The following is an 18710-nucleotide window of genomic DNA, read 5'->3' as shown; positions in this document are numbered from 1 at the left end:
GATCAAATCAATAACCAAATTTGCCATGTGTCTGCACTACTTCTTTTAGGAAATAGAGTTGTTTTTTTCTTTCATTCGAGAAGTATTTATTAAGGAACTACTATATTTCAGGACTTGTACTAGGCACGGGCGATGCAGAAATAAAAAGAAGATAGTCTCTCTTTTCATATAGCGCCTAATGAGGGAGTGTTGGGGGCAGAGAGGTTGAGGAAAGGAAGGAGAGATACCTATTAGTTAGGAACATATGTAAATAAACATAAATGATCATTTATACAAAGGATGTACAAATAATCTCAAGAGAGGATGACTAATGTGAGCTGAAACTTCAGTTAATTCTAGCTTCCCAAAATTAACAAACCTGTTCCAGGGAATAATTTAAGGTTATGAATACTCTGCTAATATTTATTGAAATACTGTTTTGTTTTGTTTTTTGCCTAGGATGTGAGATTGTTTTTTATTTTTCATTTGTTTATTTGTTTTGTTTTTCCTCAGTTTTGTCCTTGGGGATGAAAGGTTGATTTAAAATTTTTGAAAATACTATTAAAATTGGATTTAAACTATTGGATAAATTTCTATAGGTGTTTTTTTTTAAATAACTGATTGTGAAGAAGCATTTAATAAATAAAGCATATATATTTTATAGTCTTATCTTGAATACTACAAACAAATGTATGAAGCTTGTAGAATATATTGCCATATAAATATCATTAATCAGGAAGTAAAAACATATTGTAGGTCAGTGAGCCAGGCACAAAGAGCAATATTTATAACTACAAACACAGCCACAATGCTATGAACCTGTAATCAGCAGACAGTAAATCCCAGCAGCAACTCTCTACATATCAAGGTGATCGGGAGGCAGCTGTTGAAAAGCAATTTGCAGGCAATGGGGTACCTCCTGTAGTTGAGCAGGAAAAAAAAAATAGGCAAAAACAAACAAACAAACAAACAAAAAAAAACATAGTATTTGACTAATAGTACCCAGCTGATGGGAAATAGTACCCAGCATAATGGGAAAACAAGATAAAACCATTACTGTTAAAAATCTGAAAAAAAAAAAATTGAAACGGGAACATTTCTGACAAAGCTCCTCCAGTAGCGATAACCAATTGAAATGCAGGCAGTCAAACAAGCATCAATTATATTTCTAATAGGACAAGCCCAGAGGATGCTAATCCTATTATGATTTCTTTGTCAGTCTTTAACTTTTCCTCTTTTTTTATGCTGAATACCCTCAAATACAGGGTTACCAAGTTTACTTACCTATATATTATCTTAAGTTTTAGAGATTGAAGGAACATTAGACATTGTATCATTTTCAGATGCCATTAATAACTACTCAGAATAGACTCATTGACACATCTTTCTGAGTGCAAATCTGGCCTCAGACACTTAGTAGTTGTGTGATCCTAGAATTGTCTTTTTACATTTTTTGCCTCACTTCCTCACCTATTAAATGAGCTGGAGAAGGAAATGGCAAACTACTCCAGTATTTTGCCAAGAAAACTCCAAAATGAGGCCATAAAAAGTCAGATATAACTTAAATGACTAAACAACAAAAGAATATCTGAACATCATATATTTTTATTTTCACAGATGGTACTGATTTAGAACTTCAACTTTTGGCTGAATTGGGTACAACAGAAGTTATACTTCTATGAACAAAATTTCCAAATCTCATCAATTTAGGTACTTTAACTCTCCTTCTCCCACTATACTCCTGTTTGGAAGAGGCATTATACATATTTCATTTTACACATCTGGATAAATGGTATATTTGTATAAAGAGTATTATTCTATGGTTTTCTAGTTTATCATCAAAAGACATATAAAAGAAAAGTTATAGGCATTAACACTGATCAAGGTATTTACAATTCAATTAATTAAATGTCTACTATGTGTAAAACTATCCAAAATGCTTGCATTACAAATTAATTTTTTAAAAATAGTACCTTCATTGAAATAATAGCTATCTTTAGACAATGGTTACTATATGCTAGGCATAGTACTAAGTTCATTTCATTCTAAACAAATAAAAAAATAAACAAAAAAAAAAAACAAACAAACCTTTGAAAGGCTATTATTATTATATCCATTTTACAGATAGGAAAATATACACACAAAAATTATTAGACTATACCAGAGTCATAAAGTAAGCAACAGAAACAAGAACTAAACTCAGATCTTACTGACTTCAGGCACACCATTCTAACCACTGCTCTGCTTATAGTTTATTATCTACAGAGGGATGCTGAGTATTTATAAATATACAGAAAATAGAAAATAGAAAAATATTCTTATAAAATAATATGATGAAGAGGTACCAGCAGCTAGGAGAAGTAGAAAATACCACTTGAAGGAGGTTACATATGAACTGAACTTTGAAGAATTTGGATTTTCAAGAAACATTTTTATCATTATTAGGATATTTTAAATTTTTCTCTAAAAGTAAAGAGGAATGAAATCGAAGAGTAGGAAACAGTCTATTTAATAGCCACAGATGGAAGACATAGATTTTATGTATGGGTCTAGCATAGAAATGAAAAACTTCAAAGTTAAGGCCTGCTACAGTCCCTAATTTATAATCTAATCATATGATTACATATGAGATACAATGTCAAGGAAGCTAAACTCTTCTTAGCAGCTTGAACTTGAATTATGAACAATATCATATTCATTAGCTAATAACAGAGTCAATTTAGAAGATAGACCAGAGTAGAAGGGATAGACTGAGAGAATATCCACTGTCTAAAAGTCACTGTGAGGATTGAGAGAAGTTTTAGGAAGATCAAGCATACAGAAAAATGGAAGGAAAATTGATTTTGGTCAGAAAGCATATATGAGTATTCAGCATCATACTTCATAAAAATAGCTGTGAATCATATCTAAGATGTGATCATTATGAATGAAAGGAGAGTTGAGATAAATATCCATACAGTTGAGGAATTGGAAAAATAATTGGAATTCATCATCTATAAGGGATATCAATATGAATAATGTAGTTCTGAAAGATGATGATAAATTTCAAGAAAAAAAAATGGAGGTCAGATCCTCAATTCCTTAAAGAAAGAAAAATGTTCTGGAAACGTACAGGATTAAATTAAGAACCAGATCAGGATATCATAGAAAGCAGTGGACAACAAAAAAGATCGAGACAGAAGGATGATCTATCTGTTGGAAAAATGTAAAGTTCCTATAAAAAAAAAAAAGGCTTATTGTACCATTCAATATAAAAGAAAAAATGGCCAGAACTAGAATGGTAGCAGGTGGTTAGATAATTTCCATAACAATCTATTTCAATGAGAACCAGAAGATATGGAGAGTGTGAGAAGTTAATGTAGAATTAAAGAAAATTTATTAAGTATGTAGTAGTAATTCCAGAAGATACAGTGGGGAAAAAAAAGAGGCAGAATAGAATAGAGATTGGGGAGAGAAAACAGCTATAGAAAATTATTTTTCTTACTGAGAAAAAGTCCCCATTTAAAAAAAAAAAAACAATAACAACTACCCTTAAGGAAGAATGAAATGGAAGTTTTCTAGCCTTTGGTCTAAACAACTGCTTTTTGTTCAAAACATGCTGTTGATTGCAAGTTGTAGAGGGAAGAAGGTCAAAGATAATGACTGATCAAATGTTTTCTAAAAGAAGTCAAGTCACAAATATTATGTGGCATGAGCAGGGGAAGATATTTACTCTTTTATTCAGGTTAGTGTCTTTTTTTGAATGCATATAGTACCTTATACACAGATACAATTAATGAATTTTTTGGTTTTATTTCTTTTTTGTTTGTTTTGTTGGATTTGTTTTTGATGTTACACTGTCTGAAGGAATTGCTGCTTCAAATTGGGAGAAATATAGAGGAAAAGTTTTGTTTTGTTTTGTTTTGTTTTAAGAAAATATCTTCCTTGATTTTCTTCTCAATATAGGGATGTAGAAATATGTAACAGAATTAAAAGTATGAATGCCAAATGTCTACACATCTCTTTCTGTCTCTCTCTTTCTTTATTCCTCCCATCATCTCTCTCTTCTCTCTCTCTCTCTCTCTCTCTCTCTCTCTCTCTCTCTCTCTTTCTCTCTCTCTCTCTTTCCACCATCTCTCATTCTTCACCAAAAATTTAGAATCAGGAAACATGTACAATAACTGAAAACTTTCTAATACTCTTATCATTAGATATACTTTTATTATAGACTTTGAATTTGTAAAATAAGATGCTAACAAACTTTTTTTTTTTCACTTAAACTTAATAAGCTTTTCTGGACACAGAAAAGATGAAGTGAATGATATAAGATGATAGGAAAATATACTTAAGCTTTCTCCTTCATGAACATTTGAGTCATTTTAAACTGACTTCTTCAAAAATTGTGCTTAATGTTTTAAATTAGAATATGTTAGAAAATCACTTTAATTCTTTTTGAAGATCTGTCAGCAATGAAAAACATTACTGATAAAATTAAATCTTCTTCTCTTTTCTTCATCATTAGTGAAATAGTGGAGCATTTATTTTCCATAGTTTGTCTGTTTTTTGGAGGGGGGAATTTCTAGGAAGCAGAATTAGAGATGGTGAGAAGAGGCTGATGTGTTAAGTAGGAGAATGATAGAAACTGTGGAAATAATTGGGCTCTTTTTCCTCCAGAATCTGAAAGCATCCCTAGTCTGTGGGTGTGATCATGTGTCAATTCTATAAATTGCATTTCACAATGAAAATGCAATATTGAAAAATACTAATATATATGCATATATACATATATATTATACTATGTTAATAATGAAATAAATTACAAAAATAATTCATACTACTCCTCTAAAATCAGGCAATAGTTTATGCAGTGGCAATTTATATGCCTTTTAGGTGCTCAAAGAAGTCTATTATCTTTTTAAAATCAGTAAACCTCTTTTTTTTAGTCTAAAAGTCTTCTAAAACAGTTACTCTGTTCAGGACTACTTAGCTTACACATATCTGGGGCTGTGGACAGGTGGGGAATAGTGAAATTTGGGACCATGTTGCTATGGTAATATTGCCTTAGCATTCTTTAGATTCTGTGTGCCCCCAGGGAAAGTCATAACTAAACACATGCAACTAGGTCATTCTCCAGGGTGGACAGGGAGAAATGGACCTTAGACAATTCTTGGTGAAAAGTGTGTATGTGAGTATATGTATGTGTGGGTGTGTGGATGTGCATGTATGAGTGTGAGAGAGAGAGAAAGAGAAAGATACACAGTGATAAAGACAGATAGAAACAGAGACATACACAGAGACAGAGACAGAGCTTGTATATATGAGGAATAAAGCATGTATGGAAAGGTAATTTTTATCTGAGAGGATATTCACCTTTCAGGTATTGTCAAATTTTCTATAAGAGCAACTATCTTGTTAGAAAAGGGAGATAATGACTATGGTGGAATTTTTGATCTAACTACTAAAAATACTAATGAGAATTTATAGATTATATAGGGTTTTTCTTTAAATTATGAATATTTTTCATATTTCATGGAAAGCAGATTGCTTTATCCCTTTAACTTGCTGACTTTGAATTTATTGATTTCCCTTTATATATGTATATTCTGCAAAACATCCTTTCAATATGATGCATTTTACTTTTGTATGTCAATTTTTTATGCACATCGATAGCAGTGTTATATTATCTGGAAAGAAAGTCCAATTTACAATGTATTAAATTTTGAAAATTCATTTCTATTTTCTTTAAATTCTAAAAAAAAAAAGAAGTCCTTTTTAAGGGGGAATCCATGCTCATTCTCTTTCAATTAATTTTCTATTTAAGTTATTATCATATGTGATAAAACATTATTCTTTTTAGTAGAGTTCCTTGAGGCTTTTCCATATTCATGAATTAAATTAATCATTCATTATCATATTATTACAAGGTTCTTTGGAAAGCCTGATTTTAATTTCTATTTAGCCTCAGGAAAGCTGATGAACTTTTCCAATACTTGCACAGTTATATATTTACAATGTTCTATCACTGAGGATTCTAGTTGCTGGATACCCAAAGTTATATCTTCACAATAGCCAAATATCCAGACCATTTGGTGAAAATAACATTAATCCTTTAATGGCATAGAGACAAAATAATGGATTAATTTTTTCTATTTCCAAATGGTTGTTCTAATGATGTGGAGGAAGGGCCTAAGTAGCTCTCTGGCATCTACCAAATGGTACTCTCAGCTGTAGATTTGCTGAATTCACTGATTATTTCAAATTGGAATCAATTTTATGGATATTTGAGAGTGAACCAAATAGTTATTTGACTGAATTGAGTCTCTATCTCTATGGCATTCTGCCTTAAATGTTTATAACAAATAACAAACACACTACCCTTCTATTTGACAATAAACCAAAACCAAAACAAAATTCTTTTGTAACAAATTAATGGGAGTTTTGTTGTTGTTATTGGTGGTGGTGTTTTTTTTTTTTTTTTGAATGTATGTTTGTTTTTTAATGAGCAAATCATTCTGAAAGCTGAATATTGTGTAACTTAGTTGTCTTTCCAACAGACAAGTGTGCTAAGCATAAGGAAGCAGACTCAGGTGCTTGAGCTTAAAGCTACTATGTACATTTACATACATATATATATAATATATATATATATATGTTGCAGTTATTATATTGTTTTTGTCATGTCTGACTATTCATTACTTCATTAGCACTTTTCTTTGCAAAGATACTGGAATAGGCTGCCATTTCCTATTCCAGCTCATTTTTGAGGATGAGGAACTGAGTCAAAGGGATTAATTGCTCAGGACCACACAGTTATTAATTGTTGGAAGGCACAGTTTAACTCAAAAAGATGATTCTTCATGACTTCAGGCCCAACTTTTTATTACCATGTAGCTATATATATATATATATATGTGTGTGTGTGTGTGTGTGTGTGTGTATGTGTGTGTGTAGTTGTATACTCATTCATATATGTATTTATGTAGATACATAAACACCTGGATATATACATAACCATATAAATGTGCATACAAAGTGTATGTATGTACGTTGCTTCTTTATATCCAGTTAAAAACTTGGCTCTGATGAAGAAAAGACAAATTTGCAAATAGTATTACTCTCACTTGATAGGTGTTTTCCCCATTAGTTTTATTTTATTACTTTGTTTCTTCTTTTATATTTTTAATTAATTTATGTGTTTGTTCATTTATTTATTTATTTTCATCATATGGGATATGCTTAGAAATAAAGGTGACCTAAAAAACACACACATTACTAAGATTTTTAAAACAGATGTTTAAGAGTGGATAAATTTGTACATTATGTGTATAATAGGGGATTTGTGTTTGTCACTGTAATAAAATAAAAAAGAAAATATATTGAAAACTCTACTTGGTACTACACTTATTCAGTATTATTCAAAGATAAATATAAAATAAGGCAAACAAAAAGCATTTATTGCCCATTTGTTGTTCTCCAGGAACTGTACTGAGAATTAGGCATACAAAGTCAAAGATTATGTCCCTGCCATTAAAGAGATTACATTTTATCAGGTGAAATAGTCTGTAAAAGTAGAGATTCAGACCAAGAAAATATAATGACATTTTAGAGTTAAGCTGCCCCTTGTTACAAGTTCCCCATTTTGGTTAATAGCATCATCTTTCTCCCAGCTGTGTTGGAAATCTCAGAATTATCATTGAGACTTCTTTCTAATTTTCCCTTAATATCTAATTAGTTGTTGTAACATGTTTGTTCTGCTTCTTCCATCTGTCTCAAATGGTCTCATCATTTCCAATCTTAGAGCCACCACTTGAATTTAGATCCTCGTTAACTCTCATTTGGAATGTGTTTTCCCTTTAACGAGAGCAACCTTAAAGAGTCTTCCATGTTTGCCTTCAGCTGTAGTTTTTTGATATCCTCATTGGGCTAAGTGGTGCAGTAGATAGAATACTGGGTCTAAAGTTAGGAAGGTTTATTTTTCCGAATTCAAATATGATGTCAGACACTTATTAACTGTGAGACTTTGAGGAAGTCACCTAACCCTGTCTGCCTCACTTTTCTCATCTGCAAAATGAGCTCGATAAGGAAATGGTAAACCACTCTAGAGTCTTTGCTAAGAAAATGCTAAATTGTGACACTAAGGGTCAGGCATGACTATTTGACAAAACAAGAATTGCTATTCTCTTTCATTTGGACTACTGCAAGTGCTTCCTAACTAATTTTATTTCTTTTAACCTTTTCTTTCTCATATCTATCATATTAGACAAAGGAAGGAAGGAAGGAAGGAAGGAAGGAAGGAAGGTAGGAAGGAAGGAAGGAAGGAAGGAAAGAAGAAAGGAAGGTAGGAAGGAAGGAAGGAAGGAAGAGAAAAGACTAGTAAGATCTTATCATTGGACAATGACTATACTAAGCACTAGGGATATAAATATGAACAAGCAAGAAAGCCCCTGTTCTCAAGCAATTTAATTCATAGATAGATTAAACAGAATGAGAGAGGAAACTCCATGTGTAGAGTGACTGTATCTATGTCCATAGTTAGATCCATTCATCTATCTATCTATCTATTTCTCTATTTCTCTATCCATCTATATATTGATCTAGCCAAGGAGGTGGGTTTGGATCAGGGAAGTCAATAGAATGGCTTGTGATGTCAAAGGACATGTTCATTCTAAGAAAGAAAACATTGATTTGATTACTCACCTCAGAAACTGTTTTAAAATGGGGGGGGGTAAATATATGATGATAATACAACATGGAAATGATTAGTTGTGCAGTGTATCTGGATCTGGCAACAATCAGAGCCTTTGGCCACGAGAGGAAGTTTTGAGTGGAAATCGCCAATTTATGATGATGATGATGATGATGATGTTAAGTTCTCTGACTTCTTTAAGAATCTAGTGAAAGCAACAAACATTTGGGATACATCTTCACTTGCTGTTGGTGAATTTCCTTCTAAAAAGTGATTTAAAGCAAATTTTGTCATAGAATGTTTTGAAGAGCATATTTAGTTATTTGCATAAGAGACTTATTGGGACCAATGCTTATTGGTATCGTCTAAGTAGATTATATCAAAGGCATTTATTTTAGAGGACACCCATGTAAATGTTTAATTAATACTGATCTCTCTTTTTCCTCTTTCTGTCTTTCCCTTCGTCCCTCCCTCCTCCCATCTCTCTGTCTCTGTCTCTGTCTCTCTCCCTCCTTCTCTCTCTCCTTCCTTCTCTCTCTCTCTCTCTCTCTCTCTCTCTCTCTCTCTCTCTCTCTCTTTTTCTTATATATTACAGGTGTTATAAGGACAGCCCTGCATAATATGGACAGGGAAGCCAGAGAGCACTACTCTGTGGTCATTCAAGCCAAAGATATGGCTGGGCAAGTTGGAGGCCTTTCAGGATCCACCACCGTCAATATTACACTCTCAGATGTCAATGACAACCCACCTAGATTTCCACAGAGTATGTAAATTTTTTCATGATTTTCATTAAGCATCAATTTTTTTTTTATTTTTTTCCAGCAAGTTTCAAGGGAAAATTCATTTGATTAATGCAAAAAAAAAAATAAAGATTACCAAGTCATCACATAAGTATTTTCAGGAAATGGGATTATTTGGCTGTGAAGGGGGATCTTCCTCTGGAACATGGGATTAACAGGAAGACTTGAACTTTAAATACAAAAAAAAAAAAAAAAAACAAACAAAACAGCCAAACCAATCCAATTCTATTTCCCTATAGATGTATCCCCATATCTATATGTAAGAATGCAAAATACAGCTGGCTTTAAAACATCAGAATAAATGAACTAATTTTATAATAAAATTTGTTGTTATAGATAAATATTATTTAATGTAATTATACAGATACCATAGAGGGTATGTGATATCCCATACAAGTACACATAGGTAGGAAGAAAAAAGTTTGGGAATAAATAAATGAACAGAAATGCTTTGACCCTGTGTGTGAAAGGAAGCTTTACAATTTTTTTTTTTAATTTGTTTGCTTAAGCACTGTAGTACAATAGTAGAATTGTATTTGCCCTTAAGTGTTCACATAATTTGGAAATATTTTCACTAAATGGAACCCAATCTCCATTCTAGTAAATTGAAGTTCAGAATGAATGTGGATTTAGCATGGTATGATAACTCTTTGAACCTACTAAGAGTCACAACTAATAACTCTTTAAGCATGAAAATGAAGAAATGCTAAAAACTGCTTCCATACACTGTCCCTTAACAGTAGTAGGGAAAATTGGGTATTGTATACAAGAAAGCATATTACTGTACTATAGCAGGATCTTCTTTGTGATACTCCAGAATATTCTTGCTTATAGAGGTCTACATCTGGGATCGTTTGGGGCTATTTCAGAGCCTCAAGATTTGTAATGTTTTTGTTGCTATTAAGTCATTTCAGTTATATATGATGCTTCAAGACAGCATGTGGATTATCCCTGACAAAGGTAATGGAGTGGTTTGTCATTTCCTATTCCAGTTCACTTTACAGAAGTAGAAAATAATACAAATAGGGTTTAGTGACTTGCCCATTATTACATGACTACTAAGTGTATGAAGCCAGATTTGAATTCAGGAAGATGAGTCTTCCTGACTCCAGGCTCACCTGTCAATCCATTGTACCACCTAACTGTCCCATATGCTTTTGAACTGTGAAGGAAAGATTTATCAATATATTTGGTGCTCAACTTCATTTCTGTCTATCCTTATGCAAGTTTTCTGTTTGTGTGTGTGTTTAGTGTGTGTGTTTAGTGAGTGAGTGAGTATGAGGATGGAAGTTTTTAGGAAGAAAGGAAAGGTGAATGAATAAATATTAGATTATATGAGAAATATTTTTAATTTATGAAATAAAACAAGCATTTCCATAACAGTACAATAAAAATATAATTTATATGAATCTTTGAACTTCTATGTGCAACTTGCTATTTTCAAATGTAAAACAAAATTATTATGTAAATTTCTTCTTTTTCTTCCTTTCCTCCATCTTAGATGGCTAACATCAGACACAAATAAGTGTGTGTGTATGTGTGTGTGTGTGTGTGTGTGTGTGTGTGTGTGATTGAAGATTTTTTACAAATTTACACTTATCAGTTAATTCTCCAGATGCAGATAGTGTCTTTCTTCATATGTCTGTTATGCATAGTTTCTATTTTTCTTCAAATAGTCACAAAAGAACATTATGGATTTAATCATTGATAGGTGTGAACTCCTTTAGAAACATTAAGATAGTGTGCTGAGAAGTTGGAAATGAAGGAGCTATCTTCCAAGTTGTAAATTTTGACTTGTTTAAAAAACATTCCAGTGTCAGATTGTACTATACACTCTGTTGACTTCAGAATAATTCAGTGTGAGCATAAGAGAAATAGTTTATGGTAAGGTATTCTTTTATCTTTTAGAGAACATCATTACTTAAAACATAGTTGTATATGCTGGAAGATATATATTAATATATTTGGATAAAAATATTTAGGAAAAGGACTGTAATTCACAAAGTGTAGAATTTATAAATATATATGCAATAAAGATATAAAGTTCATAGACATTTATCAGTTTGACTAAGAGATCCAATGTATCAATTTCCTTATATCTGGGCATTATACACCTAGATATGTAAGAAGGTAGGAAAATAATGTATGTGGTTGGCAAGGGGTGGGAAAGAGGAAAAAAAAAGAAAGAGACAAAGAAAGAGATGCATGAGAGACAGAGACAAAGAGAGACACATACAGAGAGCGAGATATATATAGAGAGAAATGGATATTATACTTTGAAATTATTCTCCATATATTCAATAGAGTATTCAGAGTCACAGTCCCCTTCCAAACCATGTTGTCCAAACAGCTTAGTATGTTTCCCACAGAGTACACAACTCTCTGCTGGGCTATTATGTTTTCAAAAAGATTTTAGAAATACCCTACTGTAAGCTACTTCTTCCATGCTATCTTTCAGTCACTAACATCAGCAATTTATTTAGTGCAAAGCTAAATATATGTCTGTTTAGTGTCAATCTAACAAATATTTATTTGATGCCTGATATTTTATGATTTATAACTTTATAAGAATTTATACACACATATATACTTACATATATGTATCTATATCATTTATGAATTAATGACAACTTTATAAGTACACTAAGTAAGCTTTCATATATTTCCATAGGCATTCATTAATTGTCTATTCTGTGCTAGATTTTGGAGACAGATATAAAGAAATACTCTTTATCTCCAAAGCTCTTATCATTTAAACATAATTATATTTATAGTACTTTAATTGTACATACAGTTTAAATGGTTAAAAAGGTAGTGGATGTGTGGTAGTAATTGTAGTGTAGTTGTAGTAGTAGTAGTAGTAGTAGTAGCAGTAGTAGAATAGTGATAATAGTAGTAGCTGTTGTTTGTAAGGAGAGGGCAGTTTGGATCAAAGATTTCCTTAATATAAAGAAATCTTCTTGAAGGATCTTTCTCAACTAGTGAAAATCTATTACAACTTTAGATAATTATTTTGATATTCTGAGAGGTTAAATGACTTAATGAGGATCAAGCAATCAATATGTATTAGGCAAGACTTAAACTCAGGTTTTCCTGATGGTAGAGCTTTCTATCTATTGTTTTAACTAGTATAAGATAGGCAAGTGTACAAACACAGACATACATATACATTGGTGTTTATGCATATATATGCATATTTATGTATATATATTGTGTGTACAATTTTATTTCTTTTTTGCTGAGGCAATTGGGGTTAAGTGACTTGCCAAGGATCACACAGCCAGGAAGTGTTAAGTGTCTGAGGCCAGATTTGAACTCAGGTTCTTCTGATTTCAGGGTGGGTGCTCTATCTACTGCACCACTTAGCTGCACCTACAATTTTATTTCTAAAGTCATAAATACAAATATATTAAAGAAAAGTAAGAAAGCTATAAAAGCATAAATGTTACTATCTATGAAATAATTTATTTTAAAATTCATTGGGAATGAAGGAAGATACCAGGTATGGTGATACATGATGATAATCCTTAATGAAGAAATATAAAGCTAATGTATGCTTTGGGCTTAGGAGTTCTTAGGTGCAATACGCTTAGCTGTGTCCACACAAAACATTTTCATTAACATGGTGATTCCTACAGATATGGAAGTATCCACAAGGTTTCCTAAAGAGGATTCAATTGACTCATGTCAGAAATAGAGCAAAAAAAAGCTCCCATACCAATCAATAGTGAGCCTGGGCTTGGGAGTGATCACTTAATTTTCAAACTGGGAAGAAATATAGTTTCAAAAATTAAAAAAAATAAAGATAAAGAAGTTGATATTTAAAAAATAAAAAAAGCAGCGCCACAATAGAAAGCAAAACTGAACTAATGATTTCTTCCAATTTATTAATCAAAGGAATGGGATATAGGGTATGAAGGGCATGAAAGAGACATCTTACAATGAGATTAAGTGAAGGAGAATATTAATCTTTCTGGGATGATGCATTCACACATATACAATATTCATTTTAACCTCAAATTAGAAATTAAAATGTGTAAGGAGTTGGGTTCCTAAGACATACACATTATAAATTCATAAAGATCAGTTCTTTATTACATGAGAATCAGGGAGGGAATTTTGAGGCTTAATCTTTTTAAAAATCAAAACTTTAACAAAAACCACCATCAACACCTCACCAAATTGTTTTAAAATATTTTGAATGGAAGTCTTCCTAAAGTAAATTGTATATTTGCCACCTTAAGCATATTATCAGGAATAGAATTAAATATTTTATTAATTATTCAGAATCTTTATTATGAAATCTGTTACATTGTTGTAAAATAAAGTGATTTCTTAGCAGTTATTAGGAGTGTAATAATATTTATCTCTAATCACAGATAGCTCAGATTTTTTTTTTTCATTTTTGTGGTTACCATACACACACACACACACACACACACACATACACACACACACACATTTCTTTTCTCCTTTCTAACCCTTTGCAAATCAACATTTCAAACTATTTATTCAACTGAAGCTTCTTTCTCTAAAGTTACCAATATCTTCTTAATTTTCAGATCTAACACACTTCTCAATCCTCCTCCTCATCAAATAAAAATTTAATTCTGTGCCTCAAGGTCTGTTCTGGGCCCTTCATTTCTCCTTCGACTTTAAAGATTTCACTGGATGACTCATAGGCCTCATCAATGATCATTTCTATGCAGATGATTTCCAGATCTACATATCTAGCCCTAGTATCTCTCCTGACCTATAGTCCTGCTTCACTAACTAACTTTTGGACTTCTTAAACTGTATGTCTCTATATATATCTGAAACTCAATGTGCCCGCAAAAGAGCTCATTAACCTCCCTCATCCTTACCATCCACCCCCTCTCAACTTTAATACTATTATGCAAGGTACCAATATTTTCCCAGTCATTTATGATTGAAAAATCAATATCACCTTTACCCTGTACTAACCCTATTGTCAAGTTTTGTCATTTCAGCCTTCACAACATCATTCCCATATACACTTCTTTCTTTCCACTCATCCTGGTATAAGTCTTTATTACATTTTACCTGTATAATTGCAAAAGCTATTTGTTCTCTCCCAACTTGTTTAGCCCCAATTCAATCTATTTTTCACTTAATTGCCCAAGTGATTTTCCTAAAGTATAGGTCTGACTACACTGATTCTCCTAGTTGATAAATTCCAGCGGTTTCCTTTTACTGTCAGGAATGAATTATAAAAGTTTCTCATTAGGATTTAAGTTTCTTCACAACATGGCCTCTTTATTTATTTCTTACATTTTTCTTCCCTCCATGCACTCCACAACTAACTATTGGCAGTTCCTTAAGTATAATATTTAATCTATTGATTTCAGACCTTTTCACTGGTTGTCCTCCATTTGTGAAATGCTCTCTCATAAACTCTGCTTCCTGGCTTTCCTGACTTCTCTCAAACCTCAGTTTAAATTCTAGATACTGAAAGGAGACTTTTTGTGGTCTTTTATTTCAACACCCATTAGGGCCTTCTCTCTGAATATGACTTATATTTACACCAGATATAGCTTACACCGTTTTATTATTTGCATGTTCTCCCTCCCTTTATGTTGTTTCTTGAAGTTGAGAACCATGTTTTTGCCTTTTTTTTCCATTATTCATCAAAATGTCTGACATATAGTAAGAACTGAATAAGCTCTTGTTAGCTAAGTGACTGTCTTTTCTTGGACTTGGTAAGGTCCATTTCTCTAGTATTCTTTTCCAACCTTTAATTTGCTTCTTTTAACTTTTAAATTAAAAGAAACTAAGAGCTGGACAAAAGCCCCAAAGTTTCTTCCAAAATTAAAATACATGAATAAACTTTGTAATTTTTCTTTTGGCTATTTGGGGATCATTTTTATTTATTTTGTCATTTGTTCCTGCATTCTAAATGCTTAAAGTTGTCTTTGAATGGTGAAGATTTATTGTGTAAAGAATAATTTATCTTGCCTAGTCACTAAATAAATGCCTACTGAAAGGCAATATATAGCCCTTATTTGTATGACTTCATTAACCTAAATTTTCTTTAAAATGTTTTTATCAGGAATGGACTAGTACACTATCTTAACTATTACTTTCAAGTACTTATAACTTATCTTGGAGATTAAAATTGGGTAATGATAAATAAATTATTGGATATAAAAAAGGCAGCCTAGGAGAATCCCAAGAATCTGGCACTGCTCAGAACCAGGAAGTCAGCCAAAGAACCGTATATTCACTTATGTATAACATTGAGAAATTGAAATAGATCTCTAATAATGGCAAAAATCCTCAAGTCTAGGCAGTGTTCCCATTAAGCTATGTAAGCAATTTAACTACAAGTATTAAGTGATTCCTGGTGCTATAGGAATGCTTTTAATGATGCTAAAAAGAAGCAAGTTGAAATTATAAAGACACTGATGGTTGAAGTGAAGAAAAATAATATTGGTGATGTAGCTTTCACCTTTAATTCACTTATTAATTTTTAGAAATTCCACCCCAGAAATTAATTAGCTACATACTGAATGTTCTATCTTTAGGCAGAAAACTGTCTGATTGAAATAATTGATTCACAAAAACAAACTTATGTGTTTTCCTGAACTAGTAGCCTAATAATAATAATAATAATAACATAATTATAATTTATGATAATTATAATTAATGATGATTGATTGAGAATTAAAATAAGCTAAATTCTATCTGATAGATGACACATGAAACATGACACGTATCAGAAAGATTTTCTTTTTTAAAATCTAACTTTAATTGATGATATATTTAATTTTTATATTATTCTAATTTCCAAATGTTCCCCCATTCTCAACCTAAAGAGAAGAAAAATAATTTTTTTTTAAAGGAAAGGATAAAAGCCATTTGGCAAGCCCAACTAGCACATAGATTCTCATTAATAGTATATTTTTGGAAAGATTTCTATGGGAAAAAAAAAAAAAACCACATTAGAGATAATGTTCCAGGGATCTGAAACTAAACAGAGCTGCTAATGGAGAAAATGGAGAATAACCTTAAGGATAACTGCAGTAAACTGTTATTGAATTTACATAATTTTCACATTTGGCAGTGAAAGCTACTTCCAAAGTAACTTGTAGTATTAAGCCTGCAACTTCTACTCAGGTAATCTAAGCTTTTTCTAAGTTGTTTGTTTATTCAAAGTTCCTCTAATGTACTTCCTTAAAACTCAATTGTCCTTCAAACTGGCCAGAATGAGAAAGGCTTTTTTATTTATTTTGTTTTTGTTTGTTTAATTTTTTTTTCCTAAAAAAAGAATGTTAAATACTATAAGATTTACTCGTTCCAAATGAGAAGAATTTGTCCTACTAAGAATATTATTAGCAGGGCAAATCACCTAAACTGGCTCAAAGAAACCTATTGAAAGAGAAAGATCCTCTCTAAGGTGGAGGAATTATTTATAATGTAATTTTACACCATTGAATTTTGGTAGTTTAAAAGGATTTTTTTTTTTTTTGTCTTTTGACTTTACTGTAAGTTTTGTGTGTAAATGGTAAGTGAAAGAACTATTTGTTGTTGATGTATGTTTATTTGCTTTGTTTTAGAGAAACTGCTGAGTCATGCCCCAACAGATAAGTGGTCAAAGAATATAAATAAACAGTTCTCAAAAAGAATTGCAAAATATTCACAACCATATGAAATAATATTCCAAATCACTAACAATAAGAGAAATGCAAATAAAAAAAATCTCTGAAGTTCCATTTCGCACCTTGAAAATTGGCAAAAATGAGAAAAAATGTCAACAATGTTGCAGAGGTTGTAGACTACTAATGCATTGCTGATGCTAAAATAATTTTTGAAAGCAATTTCATATTATCACATAAAGTGACTAAATATACAATTATCATACATCATGATCAAGTAAAAAATGAGAGATTAAGATGACTAGTATGGGCTGGTACATTTATTTGTAATTTATAATATACTTTGGAATTTTATTTGAAAAACTCTGGTGATGAGTACATAGGAGACAGATCCAAGATGGCAGAGTATTGCAGAAAGTTAAAGCCCAGATCCTCCCAAATCATGTCTTCATAAGGATCTAGAATATGTACCAAGGGAAACAGAAGGAAAAAAAAAAACACAGTAAATAATTTTTCTAGGTAAGATTGTCATAGAAGACAGAAATTTCTGTGAACTCTAGGGGTCCATGTTTATGGCCAAGGCATGTAATATAGATCATTCCAGGGCATAATGCTGTCATGCACCAGGGCAAGAGAGTGATCCAGACTCATTTAGAGAGGTCCCATTATGTGCAGTCTGCAGAAGCAGATACAATACAAATACCAAAAATTTGGATCACAGAACACGGCAGACTAAGAAAGGAATTTCTGTGAATGTAGGGTATCCTATGGTGCAAAGTGATTAAGGATCTTGTGCTTTGTACTGAAAAAAGAAAAAATGCAGAAGAAAACATTTGCTGTGTGGTTTTGATCTCTGTAATCTACCAGGTGCTTATTTCTATCCTTTAGGCAAGTCTAAAGTTTGCAGCAAATAAATAAATAGGGCAGGAATCCCAGAACAAAATGGAAACTGAAATTGAATCACTTTGTACATGCAGAGCTTTTCCAACTTTTTGATAGTGGCTCAGTCTAGTAGCAAGCAGTCCACTGAAACTGTCAATTCCAGACAAGGCAAGCTGACAGGAGTATTGTGCATAGACAAATCAAGATTTAGAATCATTAAAACTTAGTGATGGGACTTTGCTCTGTATAAGACTACTTTGAGAGCACTGAAACCTTTCAGATCCTCAACTTGAGCTATTCCTAAAATAGGGTAAAATAAAAATATAATTTAAAAAAATGAATTAGGACTCAAAAAAAGAAAAAAAGATGCATTTGGACTGAGCCAAAAGCTCAGTTCAAATAATCTTATAAGAAGTGTATTGAGTGAAGCCTTAAATTTAAGTTCTAAGTTAGGATATAAACTGAAAGGAAAAACAAAACAAAACAAAACAAAACAACAAAAGAATATCACCATAAGGAGATATTGGGATGATGGGATTGTCTTAAAACACAAATTCAGAAGAATGAAAGACGCTAAAACATCTGCAAGTAAAGTCCCAGAGAAAGAGCAATCTTAAACTTAAAATTAGACTTAAAATTCCTGGAGGAGCTGAATCAAGAATGTTTTTTTAAAGAGTATTTTTTTTGTTATTCCTATTTTTTATTTAAAAAAAAAACAAAGTAAGAAAAACAGAAAATGAGAAAATGAATACAAAACAAAATAAAAAA

The 18710-nt window shown here is 31.8% G+C and overlaps 1 protein-coding gene across 1 annotated transcript in view; it reads left to right on the top strand.

The window, feature by feature from the left end:
• CDH18 (cadherin 18) overlaps positions 1-18710 on the top strand; it is a 425120-nt gene that overhangs the window by 240668 nt on the left and 165742 nt on the right. The window contains exon 4 of the mRNA XM_003759639.2: positions 9240-9407. Coding sequence (XP_003759687.1) covers positions 9240-9407 — 168 coding nt within the window. The remainder of the gene's footprint in view (positions 1-9239; positions 9408-18710) is intronic.

This window comes from Sarcophilus harrisii, chromosome 1, assembly GCF_902635505.1.
Source record: "Sarcophilus harrisii chromosome 1, mSarHar1.11, whole genome shotgun sequence".
NCBI lineage: Eukaryota > Metazoa > Chordata > Mammalia > Dasyuromorphia > Dasyuridae > Sarcophilus > Sarcophilus harrisii.
Note: the sequence above shows the minus strand (reverse complement) of the source record. Positions and strands in the feature narration are given on the sequence as shown.